Source organism: Phyllostomus hastatus, unplaced genomic scaffold, assembly GCF_019186645.2.
Source record: "Phyllostomus hastatus isolate PE091 unplaced genomic scaffold, TTU_PhHast_1.1 phas_contig_86, whole genome shotgun sequence".
NCBI classification, from domain to species: Eukaryota; Metazoa; Chordata; class Mammalia; order Chiroptera; family Phyllostomidae; genus Phyllostomus; species Phyllostomus hastatus.
The window spans coordinates 92617739-92641642 of record NW_025333977.1 but is presented as its reverse complement, the minus strand read 5'-3'; the positions used below and the strand labels follow the sequence as shown (position 1 = coordinate 92641642).

The 23904-nt window shown below is 36.0% G+C and overlaps 1 protein-coding gene across 10 annotated transcripts in view; it reads left to right on the top strand.

The window, feature by feature from the left end:
* The window catches only part of ZNF148 (zinc finger protein 148), a 129150-nt gene that overhangs the window by 69015 nt on the left and 36231 nt on the right, over positions 1 to 23904 (top strand). For all 10 annotated transcript variants that reach the window (XM_045850935.1, XM_045850937.1, XM_045850936.1 and 7 more), the window contains one exon: positions 18912 to 19037. In XM_045850935.1, the coding sequence (XP_045706891.1) occupies positions 18912 to 19037 (126 nt within the window). The remainder of the gene's footprint in view (positions 1 to 18911; positions 19038 to 23904) is intronic.

Sequence of the window (23904 nt, the reverse complement as noted above, 5' to 3'; positions counted from 1 at the left end):
ATGTTTTTGTGGTTTATCCACGCTGGTTGAGTATATCAGCAATTTATTTTTAATGTTGATTAATATTGTATTGTTTTATCCTAAATTTTATTTATTTTCCTTTTTATAACTATTTGTGTTAGTTTTCAAACTTTATGAAAAAACTGCTATGAACAGTCTTGTATGTGTCTTTTCTCATTTCTTTTGGGTACATTTTTATAGAAGTTAACCATTTCTTCCGTGTTTTCATTTTGATTGATCTAATATCTATCTTTGCATTGGTATTACGTGATCTTCATTGCTATATCTTTTATAGTAAATATTAAAATCAGATAATATAGTCCTCCAATTTTGTTATTCTTTTTTTCTTTTTTTAATCCTCACATAAGGTTATGCTCACTGATTTTAGAGAGAGGGGAAGGGAGGGAGAGAAACATTGATATGAGAGAGAAACATCGATTGGTTACTTCTCACATGGTGCCCTGACTAACCTGCAATGTAGGCATGTGCCCTGACCAAGAATTGAACCAGCAACCTTTCAGTTTACGGGACAGTGTTCTAACCAACTGAGCCATACCACCAGAGTTGATTTTGTTATTCTTTTGCAAGATAGTTGTGACTATTCTAGGTCATTTGCATTTTCATATGAAAATAGAGTCAGCCTTTCAGTTTCTTTAGAACCAGCTAGGTTTTGATTGGGATTGCATTGAATCTATATATTGACTTGATTAAAATCAACATTTAAATAGTAGTGGCTACTTCTGGCCAAGATGGAGGTGTAGCTAGACACTATGCCTCCTCACACAACCAAAATTAAGGACAACAAAAATTTAGAAACAAAAAAACAACCAGATCTGACAGAAAATTGAACTGTATGGAAGTCTGACAACCATTCATCCAGACCGGTAAGAGGGGCAGAGTCAGTGGCCGGTGGAGAGGGGTCTTGGCAGGAAAAAGTGGTGGTTAGCGGTCCCGAGTGTGCAGCGGAGGCTAGCAGACCCTGGGCACGGGGTGGCAACAGGCAGACCCAGTGAGGTGCGCAAGGCCACTGGCTGACGATGGACACACATTTGCGTGCAAATAAACCAGGAGAAAATGGGGAGCAAGACGGACTGTGCAACTCGGGGCCCCAGCGCTGGGAAATAAAGCCTAAAGGCGCCAATTGAAAACACTTGTGGGGTTGAGGTGCCTGAAGAGACTCAAAGCCTCATGGGAGAGTTTGTTGGAGAGACCCACAGGGTCCTAGAATGTACACAAGCCCACCCACCTAGGAACTAGCACCAGAAGGGCCCAATTTGCTGGTGGGAAGCGGAAGAGGGGACTGAAATCTGACAGTCAGTGGAGCAAACGCCATTGTTCCCCCCACATACAACGTCACAACCCAGTGACTGGGTTGCCCCACCCTGGAAAACACCTAAGGCTCTGCCTCTCACTATGTACCAGGCGTGACCAGAACTGCACCCGCCCCCCGCAGAAAAAAATGGACTCAAATGGATCAAAACCCCAGAGCCAATACATCTAAGCGACCAAGAGATAGCCAACCTATCAAATGCACAGTTCAAAGCACTGGTGTTTAGGATGCTCACAGAATTGGTTGATTTTGGTCACAAATTAGATGAAATGAAGGCTACACTAAGTGAAATAAAGGAAAATGCACAGGGAACCAATAGTGATGGGAAGAAAACTGGGACTCAAATCAATGGAGTGGAAAAAAGAAACAACCAAACAGAAAAGAAGGAAGAAACAAGAATTCAAAAAAATGAGGAGAGGCTTAGGAACCTCCAGGACATCTTTAAACATTCCAACATCCGAATTATAGGGTTACCAGAAGGGAAGAGGAAGAGCAACAAGTGGAAAGGTTATTTGAACAAATAATGAAGGAGAACTTCCCCAATCTGGCAAAGGAAATAGACTTCCAGGAAGTCCAGGAAGCTCAGAGAGTCCCAAACAAGGAGGAACACACCAAGGCACATCATAATTACATTAGCCAAGGTAAAAATGAAGAGAATTCTAGAAGCAGCAAGAGATAAGGGGGCAGTTACCTACAAAGGAGTTCCCATCAGAATGTCAGCTGATTTCTCAAAAGAGACCTTGCAGGCAAGAAGGGGCTGGAAAGAAGTATTCTAAGTCATGAAAGGCAAGGACCTGTACCCAAGAATGCTATAGCCAGCAAAGCTTTCATTTAGAATGGAAGGGCAGATAAAGTGCTTCTCAGATAGGGTCAAGTTAAAGGAGTTCATCATCACCAAGCCCGTATTTTATGAAACCTTAAAGGGACTTTAAAGAACACTTATAGTAAAATGACAGCAAACTCACAATTATTAACAACCACACCTAAAACAAAAACAAACTAAGCAAACAACTAGAACAGGAAGAGAACCATAGAAATGGAGATTACGTGGAGGGTTAGCAACAGGGGAGTGGGAGGAGGAGAGAGGAGGAAAAGGTACAGAGATAAGTAGCATAGCTGGTAGGTAGAAATAGATAGGGGGAGGGTAAGAATAGTATGAGGAATTTAGAAGCTGAAGAACTTATAAGTATGACACATGGACATGAACTAAAGCGGGGAATGTGGGTGGGAGGGGGTGTGCAGGGTGGAGGGGAATGAAGGGGGGAAATGGGACAACTGTAATAGCATAATCAATAAAATATATTAAAAAATAGTAAATAGTCATTTTCAATCCATGGACATGATTTATCATTACATTTGTTTAGGTTTTATTTAATTTAAGCATTGTTTTGTAGTTTTCAGTGTAGAGTTATTAAATATATTTTCTTAAATTTACTGCTAAGTATTATGTCATTTTTTGGGTATAATTATAAATGACATTAAAAAACTTTAATGTCTAATTGTTTATGACTAGTGTATAGAAATGCTATTGCTTCTTTTTATATTAACTCCGTATTCTGTGACCTTGTTACATGTACTTGTTAGTTTTAGTAATTATTTAGGTTTAATCATGGTCATAGTGCCTCATTGTATTGTTTATACATTTTACATCTTCCTTTTTAATCTGTGTGTCTTTTACCTTTTCCTTCCTTACAGCAATGACTAGGGCCTCCAGTACAGTGTTGAATAGAAGTGGTAAGACTAGACATCTTTCCCTTGTTGCTGCTCTTCAGGGGACTGCATTCAGTTTTTTATTGTTAAGAATTATTTTAGTTCTAGGTCTTTTATTGATGATCTTTATTAGATTGATTTTTTCTTTCTAGTTTGTTGAGAATTTAGAAAATAAATGAATGGGTGTATAACTTCATTAAGTGCTTTCTCTACGTTTATTAGATGATCATTTGATTTTTTGTCTCCTTATTATCTTAATAGAGTGAATTACATTGATTTTCAGGTATTACATCAACCTTGCATTCGTGGGATAAACTGATCTTGGTCATGATATGTCATCATTTTTATGTTGGGTTCAGTTTACTAATTTTTTCGAAGAATTTTTCTGTATATGTTTATGAGGGATAATAGTTTTATTTTCCTGTAATATCTGTGTTTTTGCTTTACTGGCCTCAATATAAATGGCCTAAGAATATGTCATCCTCTGTTCTGAAAGTGTTTGTATAAGATTGCTATTATTTCTACCTTAGATACCTGATAGGTTTTTACCAGTAAAGGTAATCTGGGACAGTGCTTTCTTTGTGGAAAAGTTTCATTTTAACTGCATCTTATATGCAGTAGCAGTTGTCCCAGTTTTTCCTCCTTCGTCCCCCTCCACCCAGTACTCCCCACTCCCTCTGGCAATCCCCCCCTTAGTTCATGTCCATGGGTCATGCATATTAAGTTCTTTGGCTGCTCCATTTCCTATACTGTACTTTACATCCCCATGTCTATTCTGTACTTACCAAGTTGTATTTCTTAATCCCTGCATCTTTTCTTCCATTTTCCCCTTTTCCCCCTTCTAACTGATAACCCTCCAAGTGATCTCTATATTTATGATTCAGTTTCTGTTCTGCTAGTTTGCTTAGTTTGTTTTTTAGATTCAATTGTTCATAGTTTTGTATTTATTGCCAATTTAATGTTCATACTTTTGATCTTCTTTTTCTTAAGTAAGTACATTTAACATTCCATATAATAATGGTTTGGTGATGATGAGCTCCTTTTACTTGACCTTATCTGGGAAGCACTTTATCTGCCCTTCCATTCTAAATGAAAGCTTTGCTGGATGGAGTAATCTTGGTTGTAGGTTCTTGCTTTTCATCACTTGGAATACTTCTTGCCAGCCCCTTCTTGCCTGTAAGGTCTCTTTTGAGAAATCAGCTGACAGTCTTGTGGGAACTCCTTGGTAGTTAACTCTCTGCTTTTCTCTTGCTGCTTTTAGTTTTCTCTCTTTATCTTTAACCTTTGACATTTTAATTATGATGTGTCTTGGTGTAGTCCTCTTGCATCCATCTTGTCTGGGATTCTCTGTGTTTCCTTGATTTTTATGTCTTGTTACTTCACAAAGTTAGGAACGTTTTCTTTTATTATTTTTTCAAATAAGTTTTCGGTTTCTTTCTCTTCTCCTACCAGCACCCTTATAATTTGAGTTGGTACATTTGAAGTTGTCTCAGCGGCTCCTTACCCTATCCTTGTTTTTTGGGATTCTTTTTTCTTCTTGCTGATTCAATGTCTCTTTCTTCTTTCTGTTCCAAATCATTGATTTGATTCTTGGCTTCGTCCAGTCCATTGTTGATTCCCTGTAAATTTTTCTCAACATCACATAGTGTAACCTTCATTTCTGCCTGGGCCTTTTTTATTTTGTTTTAGTGCCCAATCAGTTCCTTGAGCATCCTAATAACCAGTGTTTTGAACTCTGCCTCTGATACATTGCTTATCTCCACTTTGTTTAGCTTTTTTTCTGGAGTGTTGATCTTTTCTTTCATTTGGGCCATGTTTCTTTGTCTTCTCATTTTGGCTGCCTCCCTGTATTTGTCTGTATGTATTAGGTAGAGCTGCTTTGATTCTGTCTTAGGAGCCTGGTCTAATTTAGAAAAGCACAGTGTAAGTTGGCTGGGGTAGAGCCTTAGGTATTTGCCAGGGCTGGGCAACCCACTTTGCTGTGTTGTGACTTGGTATGTGGGGGAGGGGTCCGAGAGGGAACAATGCTGCTTGCTCAGCTCTCAGCCAGCTTTCAGTCACTTCCACAGCTACACACAAGCAATTTGGGCCTTTCTGGTGCTGAATCTCAGGTAGGTGGGCTTGTGTATGTTCTAGGACCCTGTGGGTCTCTCCAGTGAACTCTCCTGTGAGGCTGGGAGTTTCTCCCATTGCTGCAACCCCACAGGTTTTTACAGCCAGAGGTTTTGAGGCTTCTTTTCCCCATGCTGGAACTCTGGGTTGTGCAGTCTGTCTTGTTCCCCAGTTCCTCCCGGTTTATCTGCACGCAAGTGTGGGACTGCCAGCCTCCTCACCTGCCAGGCCCTCCAACTACTACCTTGCTGTGTGTCTTCTTTGCCCCTCCTACAGGTCTGGGTGACTGTTTCTTCCTTAACTCCTTGGTTGCTGGACTTCCATGCATTTTGATTTTTTGGCAGTTCTGATTGTGTTTTGTTTTTAAATTGTCCTTCTTTTGGCCATGTGAGGAGGTACAGTGTGTCTACCTACACCTCCATCTTGGCTGGATCTTTGTGATTTCTTTTTGACCCATGAATTCATTAAATTGTTTTACTCAATTTCTGAATATTTTGGTATTTTCCAGATATCTTGTCATTGATATTTAATCATTGTATTGAGAGAATTATACATTGTATAATTTCAGTCTTTTTAAATTTATTGAGCCTTGTGTTAGGGCCCAATATATGATCAGTTGGTGAACATTAATTTTTTAAGCGTCATCCACGGATATATTTATTGATTTTTTTGTTTGTTTTTAGAGAGAGAGGAAGTGGGGAGAGAGTGAGAGAAACATCAGTGCGAAAGAGAACGTCAATCAGTTGCCTCTCATACTCACCCCAACCAGGGATCAAACCCGCAACATTTTTTGCATTTTTTGGTATATGGGACGACATTCCAACCAACTTAGCCACCTGGCCAGGGCAGTGAATATTCTTTTTCAAGATTTTATTTATTTAGTTTTAAATAGGGGAAGGAAGGGAGAAAGAGAGAGAAGCATCAGTGTGTGGTTGCATCTCACATGCCCCCTGCTGGGGATCTGGCCCTCAGTGCAGGCATGTGCCCAGACTAGGAATCGAACTCGTAACCCTTTGGTCCTGGGTCTGCACTCAGTCCACGAGCCACACCAACCAGGGCAATATTCTTTATTTATTTGAAAAGAATGTACATTCTGGCTGTGCTTGGGTTGGTTATTTTGTAAATCAAGTAGGTCAAATTGACTGGTTGTGTTTTTCAATTCTTATATCCTTATTTGTTTTCTTTCTTTTCCTTTTTATTGAACTTAATGGGGTGACACTGGTTTTCAGAATTATGCAAGTTTCAGGTGCACAATTCTACAACACATCATCTATATACTGTATTGGGTGTTTATCACCCCAAGTCAAGTCTCCGTCCATCACCATTTATTCTCCCAGTACCCTCCTTAACTTCCTTCCACTCCCTTCCCTTGGCAGTCACTAAGCTGTTGTCCATGTTCATGAGGTCTGTCTCTTTATTTGTCTTTGTTGTTTGATCCTTCCACACATACCCTCACCCAGCACCTAACTTCCCCCACAGATGTCTGCACATTCTCCATCTATGAGTCTGTCTCTTTTGCCCATTAGTTCAATTTGTTCATTAGATTCCACGTATGAGTGAAACCGTATGGTACTTGTCTTTCTCCGTCTGGCTCATTTCCCATAGCATAATGTTCTCCAGGTCCATCCATGCTGTCGCAAAGAGTAAAATTTCCATGTTTTTTATGGCCAAATAGTATTTCACTGTCTTACTTGTTTTCCAACAATAAAGTTTGTTTGCAGAAAGACCCAGTTTAAATTTGATGTTGTATTCATTGTCATGTCTTTTCAGTTTTCTTAGTCTGAGTTAGTTTTTTATTGTTGTAATACTTGAAAATTAGCAACCATTTATTTTGTAGAATGTTTCTCAGTTTATCTGATATTCTGTTTTAATAAGATTTAAGTTAAAATCTTTGGCACGGATATCACAAAAAGGGATGCAGTGTTCTCTCCCCATTGCATTCTGACATGTGACACATGAGTTTCGTTTGGCCTGTTCTCATGGTGGTTTACTTTGATCGGTTGATGGAGGTGATGTCTGCCAGATTTTCCCACTGTAAAGTTAATCTCATTCTTCATCACACTTTTTAATTTATTCATTTATTTGTGTCAATATGGATTTAGTTTTATTCCCTGGGTTAAAATTTATATTATTTATATTAATGCTTGATTTAAGATTTGGCCAGTTGGAGCCTCTTCAGCCTGGCTTCTGTGTTCTTTCATGTGCTCTATCCATCTTTGAGTATTTACTTTCTTTCTGTCACAGTTTATGTGCTTATGTTTATTTTTTCCTGGCTTTTTCCCCTTCCTTCCTTTCATTTCCTTTTCCTTTCCTTTTCCTTTTTTTCTATTTCTTTCTTTTCTTTCTTTCTTTCTTTCTTTCTTTCTTTCTTTCTTTCTTTCTTTCTTTCTTTCTTTTCTTTGTTTCTTTTCTTTATTTATTTTTTTTGCTTCAACCCTGGAATCAGTCATTTCTCTGAGGAGCTTTTTTAGTTCATTGTGGTGGAGACTGGTTTTTAGAAGCCCAAATCTGGATTCTCAGTGTGCTGCTTGTTTTTGGGGTACAGCTTCTCCCAGGCCCTTCAGTGGACAAAGCCAGAGAATGTATGTGTGTTTATAATTACATGCATTTATATGTATGTATGTACACCCATTGATATCTATAATTATCTCCATATCTGTCAGTATTAAAAACCATGAGTTCACACTGATAACCTCCAGTCAGAATCCATTACCACAGAGTACATTTTAATTTTCTCACTTCCATATTTTATAACTCCCTTCTTAGTGAAAAACCTGACATTTGATATCTTTAATATATTTCCTTAATTTTTAAAGATTTTATTTATTTATTTTTAGAGAGGGAAGGGAGGGAGAAAGAGAGAGAGAGAAACATCAATGTGCGGTTGCAGGGGCTATGGCCTACAACCTAGGCATGTGCCCTGACTGGGAATCAAACCTGCAATGCCTGGTTTGCAGCCCATGCTCAATCCACTGAGCTACGCCAGCCAGGGCAATATGTTTCCTTATTTGATCTGGCCCTCATTACTTCCTTCCCACTCAGATGCCCTCTTCACTATCCAGGTCCCTGTACCTCATGGCAGAGCATGCCACTCCCCATCCCCTGCATATAGTTGCCTTTCTCCCCTTGCATGTAGCCAGCCTACTTTATACACTGTGCTGGTCCATGCCACTCTTTTGATATCTTCTTCACCTTACTTAGCTCCTGAACCTTGTTCCAGGCTGCCCTTCCCTCATAGCATGGACTCTTCTTATGCTTCTTTGGCTCTGGCACTTCATGCTGAGTTGCCCTTGTATGAAGGGAACCTTCTCACTCTGCTTACACTCTTGACATCTTGTTTTGGGCAGCCCTGCCATGCAGATGCCCTCTTTATCTTGTCTGGAATACTGTGATCTCCTCCAGCTTATGGCTTTAGCAGTGAGTGGCTCATAAAGACTAAATGGATAAAAATACTGTAGAGAGATCCCACGTACTCTTCACCCAGTTTCCCTTAGTGGTTACATTTTGTATGACTGTAGTACAATCTCAGAATCAGGAAGTTGCCATTGCTGCAATGTGTCCAGTTTTCTGTGCTTTGTCACACATGCGGGGGTGTAGCCACCACAGCAGTCAGACACAGCTAACTCATCACAGCTAGTGCCCTCTGTGCGCCGTCCCTTTGCAGTCACAGCCCTTCTTCCCCCACCAGTCCTGACCCCTGGCTGTCCTAGCCCTAATTTTCCATCTCTATAACTGAGTCATTTTGAGAATATTATATCAATGAAATCCTGTAGTACTTGACCTTTTGAGGCTGACTTTTTTCACTTAACATAATGCCCATGAGAGCCATCCAAATTGTTGTGTATTCATAATTTGTTCCTTTTTGTTAGAGTGGTATTCCATGGTATGGATAAACTACATTTTAACCAGTCCCTTATTGAAGGACATTTTAGTTGTTTCCACATTTTGGCTATTACAAATAAAGCTACTATGAACATTCATATGTAGGTTGTAGATGTTCACATCTCCGGGACACATACCTATCATAGTCCTACCATCAGGCATAGTCACTCCTAACATTTTGGTATATGTACTTATGTGCTTTTTTGATATGCATAACATGTATAGAATCTTATTGCTTTTTTAAAAAATCCTCACCTGAGGATAAGTTTTATTTATTTTAGAGAAAGGGGTGGAGGGGAGAGAGAGAGAGACAAGCAGGCAGACAGACACATCTGTTGCTTGTCTCCTGTATGCACCCTGATGGGGATTGAACTCACAACCTTTGTGGTGTACAGGATGACACTCCAACAAACAGCTGCCTGGCCAGGGACGTATTGCTTTTTATCCACTCTTTTTACTTACTATCATGTTTTGAACTTTTGTCAACTCTCTATTCTTCTGATCATATTTCTCAAATGTCTGCTTGATATTCCATATTTATGGATAATCCATAATTAAATCCTATTCCTCCTAACTGATAATGATGAATTTGAGTTGATTCTGAGAAGGAATTATGAAAAGTTAATATATACCAGATGGGTAGAATTTAGGATTTGTATAACATTGCTTTATGCTAGAACATAACAGGCATGAGAAATGATATTCTGAAAGTTTTATTGGATAGCAGTGTGTTAGAAAGTTTCTCAGCTCAGAAATTAAATTTATTTCAGGAATTTGAAAAAACTATTTATTCTTGTATCCATTCAGGAGGAATTGGGAAATCATAACTCTTTATGGTCTTTATTTTTCCACGTTGATGGCAAGCATGTTGAAGAGTGAAGGCATATATTTATTGACAAAAATGGAACAAATTGCAATTCATAATGATAGGTGCCACATTTGTTTTCTAGAAAACTGTTGACTTATGTCACTGTAGTGTAAGGATTTTGTGATGTGGAGGTATAAAAATATCATGTTTTACCCTGGCCAGCTAGCTCAGTTGGTTAGTGCATCATCTTGCTATGCCAAGGTTGTGGGTCAGGGCACATACAAAAGTCAACCAGTGAATGCATAAATAACTGGAACAACAAATCAGTGTTTCTCTCTCTCTCTTCCTGCCTTCCTCTGCCTTCTTCCCTCTCTCCCTTTTCTCTTTCTAAAATCAATAAATAAAATTTTTAAAAAACTATGTTTTTAGTAATATTGGTATAATAAGATGTAAAGTATTTCAGGTATTTGTAAGTCCTGAAAAAATGTACTTCAGTGTACATGTAGCTTTTTATTTAATCACAAATTTCTGTGCCGTTAAAGAGCAAGAATAACATTTTAAGCATACTTTTATGTATTTTACATGTATGATTATTTTGTTTAATGGCCTAGGAAACTCAAAATATATTTGCCATTTGTATAAGACCTCTCTTTTGTTTTTAAATTTTAAATTTCCTTAAATTTTGCCTCTCGTTTAAGGATTGCAGATATTTTCCAAAATACCTGTTTCCATCCAGTTAATAAAAACCTAATATGCTGATTCTAGGAATTTGAGTGTGCATTCATAATGGATGACTATTTCCCTCCCACTAAAAAAAATCATTTTACCCATTTCGGTGATTTTAAAGTACTTATTTTTTTTGCCACATACTTCGTACTCTGGTTTATTGCAGACTTGGACTGCATTTATCAGTTACAAATGATCTTTCATAGTCTTCCTGGAAGGTTGCATCCTGTTTGACAACTCTGTTTGCCTTTGTATTTATCTGCTTAAGTAGTCATTGTTACGATATGTTTCGTCCTCTAACTCCCTACTTGTTATCCCCATTACATTATATACTTTTCTAACAAAGTCGTTTATTGGTTATAGCTAATTCTTATTATCATTGCATTTCTGTTAAAGTTCATTTGAGGGATTCAGAAGTAGTTTTATGTTCATTATCTGTAGGGTTCTTATCTTTTGAAGTGATTGTACTGGGTTTTATTGGGGCTGCATGGTTAAGCTCTCCCTAATATTTTATATATCTTTGAATATTTTATACTGCAGCATACTCTTTGGATATTTTTTTCAGAAATAAATTTATCACTTGAACTCACATTAATGTGAATAGATGGTAATTTATATCAACTCCAGTTTTTTCTTTAAACACGATTTTACTCATATACTATGTGGTTCTTACAAAGTGGCCATATATGAGCAGAAAATATGGAATGAGGAATCCTACTTTTATAGTTTTTCCTGGTGAGAGTCATGTTTTGCTTATTACTAGTTGATTTCAACTTACCTGGTAAGTAGATGAATCAAAGTATCTCTTCTAGTGGATTATTTTAGGGAGCTAAGCCAGAATGGTCTGCTTTTCAGTATCCTCCCATGACTGAGTTTATTTTACTTTTTTGGGACATAAATTGTTAATGGACAATTTCTTTGTAAATGAATAATAACTTAGCCAGTTTCCTAACACTTGTAATATAGTCCTGTCTGACAGTTGGTCTGGAATTGTCAGACAGGAGTACTGAAGGAGAGTTACACCCTCTTACTTAGGTGAAGAGTTCATGAATGGAAAAGGCTATGGTAAGAGTCAACCGAGCTAGCTGTGTCAGAGATATCTACTTTGGTTTTTTCATCATTGTATGATGTAGTTCATTGTAAAAGGACAACGTAGTCATTGTATAAAATAGTATAGAAGAGAACAAAGTCGAAGTTCCTTGTTTCCAACACTTGCCTAATCTACTTCCAAAGTAATAACTATTAATATTTATATTCTTCTGGAAATTTCAAATTAATAAACAGTATGTATGTATATTTCCATGTAATGTTTCATAATTATAACATGTCTTCTGAAAGTAACACATTTTGCTTTACATATATTAGGTAATGCTGTTTGTATTCTTTTGAAATTTGCATTATTCAGTAACAGAAATTTCCATGTTATTACATATAAATTGGCTTATTTATTTTAATGACTGATTAAATAATGTGCCTTATTTAACCATTCCCTTATTGATGGATATTTACATTATTACTAGATTTGTTTGAATGAAATAATGGTGAAAGGATCATGCTTATATGAGGTCTGTCCAGAAAATATCCAGCCACGTGCTATTAAAAAACAGAGGCATTTATTGAAGAAGATATAAGAAACATTGTACATAGAACAATGATGCCTCAGTCCCCTTTAAAGTAGGCACCTTGGGACCTCACACAGTTCTCCAGTCGCCATCAGCCACCCCATTGTATTTTTCTGAGTCTCATCGACAGTCTCTTCCCTTTCAAAAGTGATTTAGTTTTAGGAAAAGCCAGAAGTTGCAGGGCACCAAATCTGGACCATAGTGGGGCTGAGTCACCTGGGTGATTTGATGTTTTGGCAGAAAACTACACAAGACGTGATGCATGAGTGGGCACATTTTTGTGATGAAGCTGTGAAGCACCAGTTGCCCTTAGCTGTGGCCTTCTGAATCAACTGAATAGTTTCTGCAGAGGAATGTTCAAGCTTAATGTAAAATTTGATGCAGGTTTGTTGCTCTACTCACTCAGTCATTTTGAATGAGATGGCCACACACTACACATGCTCACTCAATGGCATCTACTGCCCCCCTGACGAGTACAGTGAAGTTGTCATTGTTCACACATACGCATTCCAGCCCACTCTCCTTGGCTGCCAGTTTACATTAATGTCATACAAAGCCTTCTCGTTATGTTAACAATGATTGGACCTTTTCCTGACAGACCTCAAATGTGTCTATATTTGCATACATGTGTGTGTGTTGCAGTTATGTTTTCTACTCTGATTTGTCTACTCTTTTGATAAACAAATTAATGTTAATACAGTTTAATTTATAAGTCTTTTTCTTTTGGTTGGTATTTGTGTATCCTGTTGAAGAATTCTCTGCCTACTCCAAGGTCATGAAGAGATTTTCCTTTGTTCTAGAAGCTTCTTTTTGTTTTCTTTTCCCACTTAGGTGAATAGTCTGTTTGGAATTTATTTTTGCTCTTCTGAGATAAGGATCAAGATTTATTTGATGGCTTTTTTCCCCCACTAATCCATAGAAATTTTTTTCAGTTTTACTTTGCTGGCTTAATATTTCAATTCTTAGAACAACTTACTATATTAAGATAATAAATAGATTTTTTCTTTGATTAATGCTAGGGATTTATATTAAGACTGGACTTAATACCTTTTTAAGATCATGAGGTAACATGTACCTATTTGAGAAAATGTAAAAAATTTTAAAACTATGGGGAAGATAAAAATTACTGTGATTTTACTGCACTCAGATAATAACTACTGACATTTCATTGTTAGCATTTTAGTATCATTTCCTTTTCTTATTTGTCTTTCTGTGTATGTATTTGCATATTTGTATAAAATTTTTGCATGCATATGTGTTTGTACACATATTGTTTATACTGTTTAAATACATATTAAACACATATTGTTTAAAATTGTACAAGTATGTTTATATACAAGTCATATTTATCTGTTTATCACTTAACCTTAAAGCATGAGTATTTCACTCTCAGTATTATTCGGAAGTAAGATTTCTAGCTGTATGATGTTATATAGCTATATTGTAATTTATCTCACTTTTTTATTATTGAATACTAGATTTATTAGACTGCACTTTTTTTGCTGTCATGTAAATAATATTTTGATGTTATATGTAGACTTTGTTGTCATGAGATTATTTCTTTAGTGTAAGTTTTTTAAGGCTCTTGGTATATACTGGCCAATTTGTAGCCCACAAAAGTTGACCAGTTCTCCCTTTGGTAGAGTATGAAGCTGCCAACTTAATGTTTTATAAATGATCTAGAGTAGGAAATGTGAACTAAAATTTCTAGATTTTTATATGATATCGGGAAAAACATCTGGAGTTGGTTTGGGGTTGGAAGTGGAGAAGAAAAGAAAAGTTCCTTTTAGACAGGAGACTGGGATAATATAGTATATTGAAAGGCAGAACCTCCAGATGGAGGTTCTGATGTGAAAGGGAAAGATTATTTTTAGCAAAAGAATTATATATCTGTAATTGTATAATAATTAACTATAAATATTTGCATAGAAATTGAAAGTTTTCAGGGTGCTCTTTGTGTAACCTCATTTGATATTTTGATGTGTATGTGTTGGATATTACTACTGCCATTCATTAATTCATAGGTGAGGAAATGGTTATAATAAGTAGCATGAAGAATCTACTATATACTGCTATGCACTGTAATTTGTGCTTTATGTATGTAATTGCTTTTTATTTTAACCCTATAGAAATTTCATGAGGATTATTTCCTCCATTTTACAAGTGAAGAAAAGTTCCAAAAGATTAAAATTGAATTGATCAGCCTCACTGCTACTATTACTATTTGGAATTAGATTTTGTTTTGTTTAACTACAACCTGTGCTTTTCTTGCTTTGCCATACTACTTCTGGAAGCCAGGTTTACCCAGGTAGTAATTGGAAGAGGTGGGACTGAAACTCCCTAGTCTTAGGCTTCACATAAATATTATTGGTACTTCGTACAGTTTGTTATTTTTAAATAGTAGTAGATCTTAGAGAACCACTAGAAGTTCTGTGCACATTCTGGTAGTAACCAAACTATAGTTCATGGATATATGTAAAAATAAAGTGTTCATGTAAAAATCATTTTAAAATAAGTTTGAATAATTTAGACGTATTAAGAAGAAGTTATTACTATAACTGGATTATCATTACTAACACTGGATTAGAAGATATAAGATCTTGATTTAAATCCTAGTTTTGAAATTTAGTAGCTTGGGTAAGATACTTTAACTCCCTGAAGTTTTGTTTTTCTTATTGGTAACAGGATAAAAAGTAATTCATAGATTGCAGGAGTTAGGATCTGAGTTGCTGGATTTGGAAGATGTGTTTGAGTTTTGGTTTCCCTTCTTAATGGGATTTTGGACAAGTAACTTTTGTGGGCCTTATTTTTCTTATTTTTAGGACGGGATGAAAATAACTAACCTCATAGTGTTATTTTTGGATTAAGTGCAATAGGGTACAGGCTAGAGACCATATACCTCACCCCCCACCTTCCCTAACCATTGTCTTCTAGTTGGTTAAGGACAGATCTTTTGTCAACTGGCCTAGGTCTCTTCTATAAAGTGCATCATAAAGAGCATTGAAAGCTGGGCTGGAGAGAATATAGTTAATACCATGGGCAACAAGAGCTACTGTAGCTCCCTCATTGGGGAAATAACAAGAAGACAGTTTTATTTAAATTTATGTGTGGAAGAGTATATTAGGGAGATGATAACACCTTAAAGCAGCCAAGTTGAGAAGGTCAACTGAAGTAGATTGGATGTTGCTAGATATGAATGTAGGATGTTGAGAATGAAGAGAAGGAGAAGTTCAAAATGGTTCATTCTAAGGAGTTACCTTATTTGGGGGCTGGGTAGACCAAAATTTGCAAACCAAATCAAATATTTACTTATTGTATACTGGGTCTGGCAATATTATTTTAGGCACAGTTACATTCGTTGTATCACTTATTTACATTACTGAGTCTGGAAAAAAGAAGTTAAGAGAGTAGCAGGCCTGGAAGAAAAAAGTAAATAAGGGATGCACATGATAACCTTACAGTTTTGCTTAAGTCTTGTGCTGCATCCATGAAGCCATTTACAGTTATGTCAGATCTCACTACTTTCCCACGTTCATCATGCCCTGTTCGGTTCTTGTAGGTTGAGCCCAACATGTGCTGTCTTGAATTAGTTTCTTTTTTATTTTTCTGTAATGCATCAAAATCCCCCATCTATATTTTAAGGCCTTTGAAAAGAAGATCATTTATTTATTTATTTTAAATTTATTTTTCAATTACAGTTTATATTTTGTTCATTTTGTGTTAGTTTCAGCTGTGCAGTATAGTGGGTAGACAATCACATACTTTACAATTTATCCCAATATTTTCAGTACCCACCTGGTACCATACATAGTTATTGTAATATTATTAACTATTCCCTATGCTGTACTTTCCATCCCCAGTGTTAAAGTTATTTTGTAACTCCCAATCTTCTTAGTTCCTTTACCTTTTTACCCAGTCCCCCAATTCCCCTCCCCTCTGGCAACCATCGGTCTGATCTCTGTGAATCTGTTTCTGGTTTTTTTGTTCCTTTATTTTGTTCTTTTGATTCTACATATAAGAGAAATCATATGGTATTTGTCTTTGTTTGAGTTATTTCACTTTGCATAAGTCTCTAGGTCCTTCCATGCTGTCATAAATGGTAAGGTTTTATTCTTTTATGGCCGAGTAATATTCCATTGTATATATGTTCCACTGCTTTTTTAATCCACTCAGTCACTTCCACATCTTGGCTGTTGTAAATAACTGCAGTGAACATAGGGGTGCATATCTTTTCAAATTAATGTATTGGTTTCTTGGATATATACTCAGAAATTTTCAGATATATACTGGAATTGCTGAGTCATAAGGCAGGTTTATTTTTAATTTTGGGGGGACCTTCCATAATGTTTCCCACAGTGCTGCACCAATCTGCATTCCCACCAACAGGGCACTAGGGTTCCCCTTTCTCCACAACATCAATTATTAATTATTCAGTTTATTTAGGTGAAAAGTAACACTGATAACTTGATTTCTTTTAAAGACAGTTCTCAATGAAAGAGTAGGTAGCTTAGGGATGAATTATCGTCTTTTTTGTTACACTTATTTTTTCACGTTTTTATAGATTATATATAGCTTTCCTTGGGCCAAAGAAGGCTTAAGTTTCCCCAGACTTTTTACAACTCGTTTTTTTAGCTGTCTTATTATTGCACCTATCGCTTTATGGTTTGGGATTTACTAACATCTTTTCTAAGCACTTGAGGTTGGACCGTATGCTTTAGTGTGTGGTTGGTTATGTTATGTTATATATAGAGGAGATTACTTTATTCCATTTATGAGTGATAAGCTTATTGGAGCATTCTAAAAATGTAACTTGCTGTGTGCCTAATACTTTGATCCATTGATATTTTTAGGTTTGGGTCTGTGTTTTTACAATGTTAAAAATGTTACTTCTTTTTGAAAATGCAAGTAGCAATATGATCACTTTCTGTATACATGAAAATAACTAAAAGTTTCAGATACGTGTATTTATCTTTTTCAGTGTATATAAAGGCTCTTTTTTGATTTGTGAATAACTGCTAATTGCAGAACTTATTTGAGCATTGGTCTTACACTCTACTTGACACTTTTACTAAAAAGAGTTTCCATTTCTTATTGCTACATGCTACATTTTATTGTTTCTTTGCAATCTATTAGCTGACAGAAATATTGGAACTACTTAAATGCCAAAGTGAAACAGTACAGAGCCATTCAGCAGATGCCCAGATGTTCTGTTGTCATTTCTCCTTGTCTCATACCCAGCACAAGTGTGTCACTCTTAGTTTCCGCCACTCCAGATGGTAACATGTCTGTATGCTCCAAATAATAATACCAAAAGAAGCCACAAAGAATGGTCACTAGTATTATTCTAAAACCGATGGAATTATTAGCTGCATAATCATTTAAGTCACATTTTTGTGCTAAGGTTCTTCTTAAATTGCGATTCTCATACTGCCTACATTCCAGGAATTTATGAAAGCTTTCAGCTCCTTATTCTGTTCATCTGAATGAAACCCCTGGCTTATATTGCATTTTTTTCCATGAACTCCTCCCACAAAGCTATGTCTTCCAGTTTTATACTATGAATCTGTAAGATGTTTATAATGTTTTGCACCTGTTTTAGTATATTTCTTAAAAATGTAGTCATTAGCACATTTTACTTCCTGGATTTTTATCAAGGATTTAAAAAAAAATCTTATGAACAATATAAATTTATTTCTCAGTTCTCGAGGCTAGAAGTCCAAGATCACCATGCCAGTGTGGTAGGGTAAGGGCCCTCTTCCAGGCTGTAGGCTCTTTGCTGTGTCCTCATACGGGGTGAGGGCCAAGTATTTTTCATGTTTTCCTAGCTTGTTGAGTTGAAAGTTTCTTGGTTTTAAGGTTCTTGTGTTTTTATTTCAAAGGTAGTTTGAAAATGTAGCAGTGACGGGTAGATGACTGAGCACCATCGATTCCTGATGAGAGTTTACACTACCATTAGTGACCTTAGAACCCTGGTGTATTTTTTTTAGGACAAACAACTCTTCATTATCTGTGAGAACTGAGACCTGAAGATAGGTAATATTGTTGACATCTTAAGTTTTTGTGGTATTTGTGTAGTTAGCATCATGTCTTATACATAGTAGCCAGCCTAAAACCACATGCAATTCCATAAACATATTTGGTGATGGTTTGTTGTAGAAGCCAGGAAGATACTGGCCCAAATATTGTGAAAAGTGTGGTGCTTCGAGATAATTACATTTTTATTGTTTGTCTTACCTTTCTTTTGATGTGATTACCTTTTAGAATTTTGTGTTTTTCTGATATTTTGTAAATTGAGAGGAAGTCTCTTGTAAAGTCTAATAGCTCCCTCTTCCAATATTTTATTGATTTTTGGAATTTAACCTTTTTTTGTGCGAGTGCTTTTAACTTTTCAGCATCAGTTTCCTTAAATGTGGGAGTGAAATTATGTTACTGTCTTGACCTCTGCTTTATCCTGATAGGTCTTATAATCATCTTTTCTAGGACTTCTTTTTTACCAGGTAAATGTTTGTAAAATTGTGTTTTATTTCCCACTTTGTGTACTCTTGATTCTTATTTTTCAGTTGCCTATTAATGAATTCTTCAGTGCACTGTTTACTTGTACCACACATAGATTATTGTGGGAGCCACATGCTGTAGGGTTAGCAAAGAAGCAAAGGATTAAACATGCAATAGCTTTTTGTCACCATGGACTTTTTCTAAAATGTTTTTTTTTCTTTAACAGATAAGTGTAAAGCAGGAAATCACTTTTACTGATGTGTCTGAGCAACTGATGAGAGACAAAAAACAAATCAGAGAACCAGTAGACTTACAGAAAAAGAAGAAACGGAAACAACGTTCTCCTGCAAAAGTAAGAGAATAATGTTAAGGGGGTGGTCCCTAATTTATTAATCCCAAACTGTTGGTTAATCTTATGGGCAGGCACCTGACTGGACAATAGGCAGATGTAGAATTCATCACATGGCTTAGTAAATTTGGAATGTTGCATCAGCTTCATCAGGAGGAAGGGATGCATGCCTACATGGAGGTGGTGGGCCACTGCTTTTCATTTTTTCACTACTTCTTCACTGTGTCCTTTTTCTAAAAACAAACTTTTCTTTCCCCGTGTCTCTCTTTTCTTTAAAAAGTGACAGATGATATGCAGTGAGTGCCTTGCTTTTCATTCATATTAATTTTACTTATTTTAATATTACGGTTTTAGGAAAATTCAGTACCAATTATTCATCAGGAAAAAATTGTGGCATATCTGTATTAGAATAGAATACAAGCCCCACAAGGTCAGGAACCTATTTTATTCACAGCTGTAACCCAAGATCCTGGAATAGTAGGCATAATACAGTAGACAATCAATAAGTACTTTTGGGGCGACTGAATGGATAAATAAGTAAGCTAGTGACCCAGTAAACATTATTGGGAATTGCCTGCTTTTTCTCCCTCCTTCAGTACAGTAATAGTTGACTATTTGGCATTCCTATGGAATCTCAGTTCTTGTTTTCTTCCCTCATATAAAGAAGAAGGCTTTTTAAACACATTGTATGCGGGAAACGTATTTATACGTTTTACGTTAACTGGTAGTAGAGCACGCCATAAAAACTACCCGCAAACAATGTGTTGAAAAAGATCATATAACCTTTTATTTTGATGGCTAATTGTTTTTGCATTTATGATTTAAATTATAATTATCATTATTAATATATTTTGTATACTTTTGGACACAGTGTGTTGGAGCCAGCTGGTACTGCCTCCCCAGAGCCGACTGCTAAGATTGCAGGAATTTTGCAAGTCAGTGCTAAAACTTTTGGTAGCTTAAAAGTAGCCATGGTGAGACTGTTTACACTGTGTAAATCAGTAAACCCTTCCCAATCTCCTTAACCTGTTGTTAAATATTTACCAACATACACTGCTCTTGGCATACACAAATGTGTCTGTTACAGAAAAGACTGAAAAATATAGAGGCTAAAATAGCCCATAGTCATGTTGCCTAGAGATAACTACCTTAATTTTCTTCCATATTCCCTTACTGTCCTCACATTTGTAGATAAAGAGGACTTCCAGATATTTAACAGTCAAAATGTGTGTAAGCTATTTTTACATGTGAAGTTGTTAGTGGTTTTTATAAAGATACTAGCTGCATAATATTCTTGGTATATATCGCATATTCAGTGATTGCTTTTTTGTTGGAAAGTTGTATTCTCTTTGCCTTCATTTTAAATCACACTGCACTTAAAATATTTGTACACTACTGAATCAAAGGACATGAACTTTTAAAAAAGGCTTCTTGATAATGTTACTTATTCCAGAAAAGTTATACCAGTTGCTGACTTCAGTGACCTTAGGAGTGTCCATCCACACTCTCATCAGCCCAGAGAAGGGAATTTGCTTTTTTGGAGCTTAAGATGGGTGTCTCAGTATAGTTTAAATTTTAATTTCTTTAGTTACTAGCTATACTAAATTTTTTTTTAAGTAATTATTGGCATTTTGTATTTCACGTTTTGTGAAATCCCTCCTTCCTCTTTTCTAGGAGTTAATGCTTTTCTGAGCAATTTATGTGATACTTTTTGTTTGTTTGTTTGTTTTCATTAACAAATAAATCAGGTTCTTCATTAAAGAACCATACCAGGTTTGGAGGAAAAAATTAATTTCTAGAATGGTTTGTGATAGTGATTATGCTACCTTGGGTTCACTGCTGATCTGTGAGAAATTTATTTCAAGTCTAAAAACAACAAATATATGTAAGGTCTATATTTTCTTTGATATTTTGTTGTCATGTTTTTATGGTGCTGTTCTTCACTGTAATGTATTCTGAAATACGGACTAAAACTCCTACTGTTATCTTTTTAGTAGAGTCTTATTTGATAGTATGTTTTAGGTGTTTGTAAGTATAGAGATCAGATTTTTATAGGGTTTAAGCTATTTTGCTTTCTATTTGAGATAGTTAAATTCTTTTATAATGAATTATGTTTCTAAAGGTATTAAAGTATTTATGTATCTGTATAGTTGCTGGATGAAAGATTTGGCCTAGTCTAAGTATGTTTTATATAAGAAAATACTTTGGGGCAGCCTTTTCAGGGGATTCCTTGGACGGCAAAATGACCAGAAATACTGTATGGCAGACAGGATGTGAGAATAACATAAATTATTTTAAAATTGTTTTGACATGTTACATGTAAATGGGACAGAGAGTGGTTGCGGACTGTGTTTAACACAGGTCTGCAATCTCCAGATGATTGGTTTTGTGTCTGGAGTTTTAGAACTGTGAGGTATAATCAGTGAGTTATTCTGTGTTTTCTCAGGCTTGTGCTTAAAAATTTGTACTTCTGATTTTTCATTATACTCTTTCTGCCCTTTTGAATGAAGAGCAGGAAAAGCTTATTTCACATCTATAAATCAGTGTGTTGCTTGTTTTAAATTCCTTAAAGCCCACTTAAAATTTATGAAGAATTTTCATTTATTGTGCTTGGAGGAGTCCACTCTCCCCCAGCCTCTTTCCCAAAACTTGAATATTTCCATTGTGACAATTTTTAGTATGTTGTCACCATTGTGTTGCATTAGATTGGGGATCTGTACAGGAAATATAACTAAAGTGATGTGATAGACTTTAAGTAAAAATATCAGAGCTTATAATATCCATACAAATGTGGCTCCCTTCCAGATAAGCTTTGTGATGTGAAGTTCTGTGTTGTTAGATCATCTTCAGCTGCTAAGGGTTTTAATCAATAATTGCTTTCTGAGCCTTTGTCATGGCAGAGCCTAGTTATCTTAAGGTAGATTTGATATTTGAAAGTTGCCAAAATACATTTGGCATCATGTCTGTAGAAGAAGAGGCTCATCAAGCTAGGGAATGTGACCTAGGTCAAGTTATTTGATACTATCATGGAGTAAGCTGTTTTATGAAAGTAAATGTTTTACATAATAAAAGCATGTCACTTTTAAATGTCAAATTTTATTTTAATCACTTTGGTGGAAATCTTTAATGTGTTTTTTTCTTTCTAAATGTAGTGCATTTGAACATGATTCAGCTTTTAATGTCTTAGGGTTGATGTTGGAAACATTTTTTAAAAAAATTGTACGTATTGTAATGAAGCCCTCTGGAGGACTGATATACTAGGGCTTTTTTCCCCTTTCTCTGAAAGGTGACTGCTAGGTTTTATTTCTTGACTGCTTATAATAGTTTAGCTGTCTCATTCCTTAATGACGTGATACTCAATTTTACGTTGCTATACCTATGTGGCCACTTAACATTATATTCTGTTGCCCCTTTGAATCTGTTTTTGTTTTGTTGTGGATTAGGACTACAGAGTACTAAAGTTATTAGAAATGTATGAAAAGTCTCAGTGGACTTAATTCTGGCTCAGTGCATTCGTGTCAGTGGTTCTCCATCCTGGCTCTGCATTAGAAGTCACCTCCAGAGCTTCTCCAATTATGAATACCCAGGCCCCATCACTAGAGATTCTTATTCAGAGAATTTCCCATTATACATTACAGAGTTCAAGGTGATTATGATTTATGTTTAAGCTTGAGAATTTCAAGTCTTGATACTAGAAGGTTTTGTAGAAATGAAGTCTTATTACCTGACTTTGCTGTTGACTTACTAGGTGATTGGGAGATAACATTTTCCACCACAGAAGATTATATGAGGGTTGTTGAGTTAATATTGATGGACTCCAAGGACCCTTTTCAGTAAAATACAACAATATTGTCTTACTTCAACATTGTATACATTTTACACATCTTTCAAATTCCCTAGTAATTTAATGAAATAGAGCACAGGGTACTTTTTGATGACTTCTCCTTATTTTGAAAAGTATCTCCTTTTTCATTCTGTCAGCAAATAAGTTTTGTGTCTATCATATGCCAGGATCTCTTTCTGAGTAAAGGAACTGGGTTGGTTTGTTATGACACTGTAGGTGCTCTGCACAGGAATTGATTATCCAAAGTTAGTCTGGACTCAGGAAGAACATATTCCACAAGTCAAATCGATTTTAAACTATTTAGAGAATTCTTTCCTGACAATTTATTATATACTATTGGTTCCCAGAAGAGTTTTGTGATTTTGATACCACAAAGATTTAAAATTGAATGATACGAAATGAGGAAATTGAGTTAAAAGCAGCAGAGATAGATACACTAGGCGTGTGTCATACTTTGTCCTATATGCTGATGTGATTGTGGAAGAAGTGGCTTTGAAGATGAAGTACTGATTCAAGACTGAGGAATGGAAATAAGGAATAATAGTTATGAGAAAAATGAAGAAGGAAATTAGTAAAATCAGGCATTAGTATTTTACTTATCCATTTTCCCATGGAATTGTAGAATCTGAGTAAATAATTTTTACACAGAACTGAGCTATAATTTAAAAATATTTTGATGTTAATCTCTTTAAAAATTACCCTATACTTGTTTTCCTGTTATTTAAGAAACATGAGAGAAATAGCCTTTTTGTAAAAGGGTCATTATACTGAACATCTGTTATTGTACCATGCTTATGATGTGTGTATTTTGTGTTCTCCCACTATCAAAAGTTTGCCATTCAAAAACAAAATTTGGCATTATGTAAAATTTGATATTGAGAGACAACAAAAATCCTGAAGAAGGAAAGAAAGTGGCAATGTGAGGATGGGATCTTAGAGTCAGCCAGGACGGTCAGAATGAAGTGGTTATTGCCCTGGATGACTTCGTTATTTTGTTGTATGACTTCAGGGTTGCACTGTTCTTCC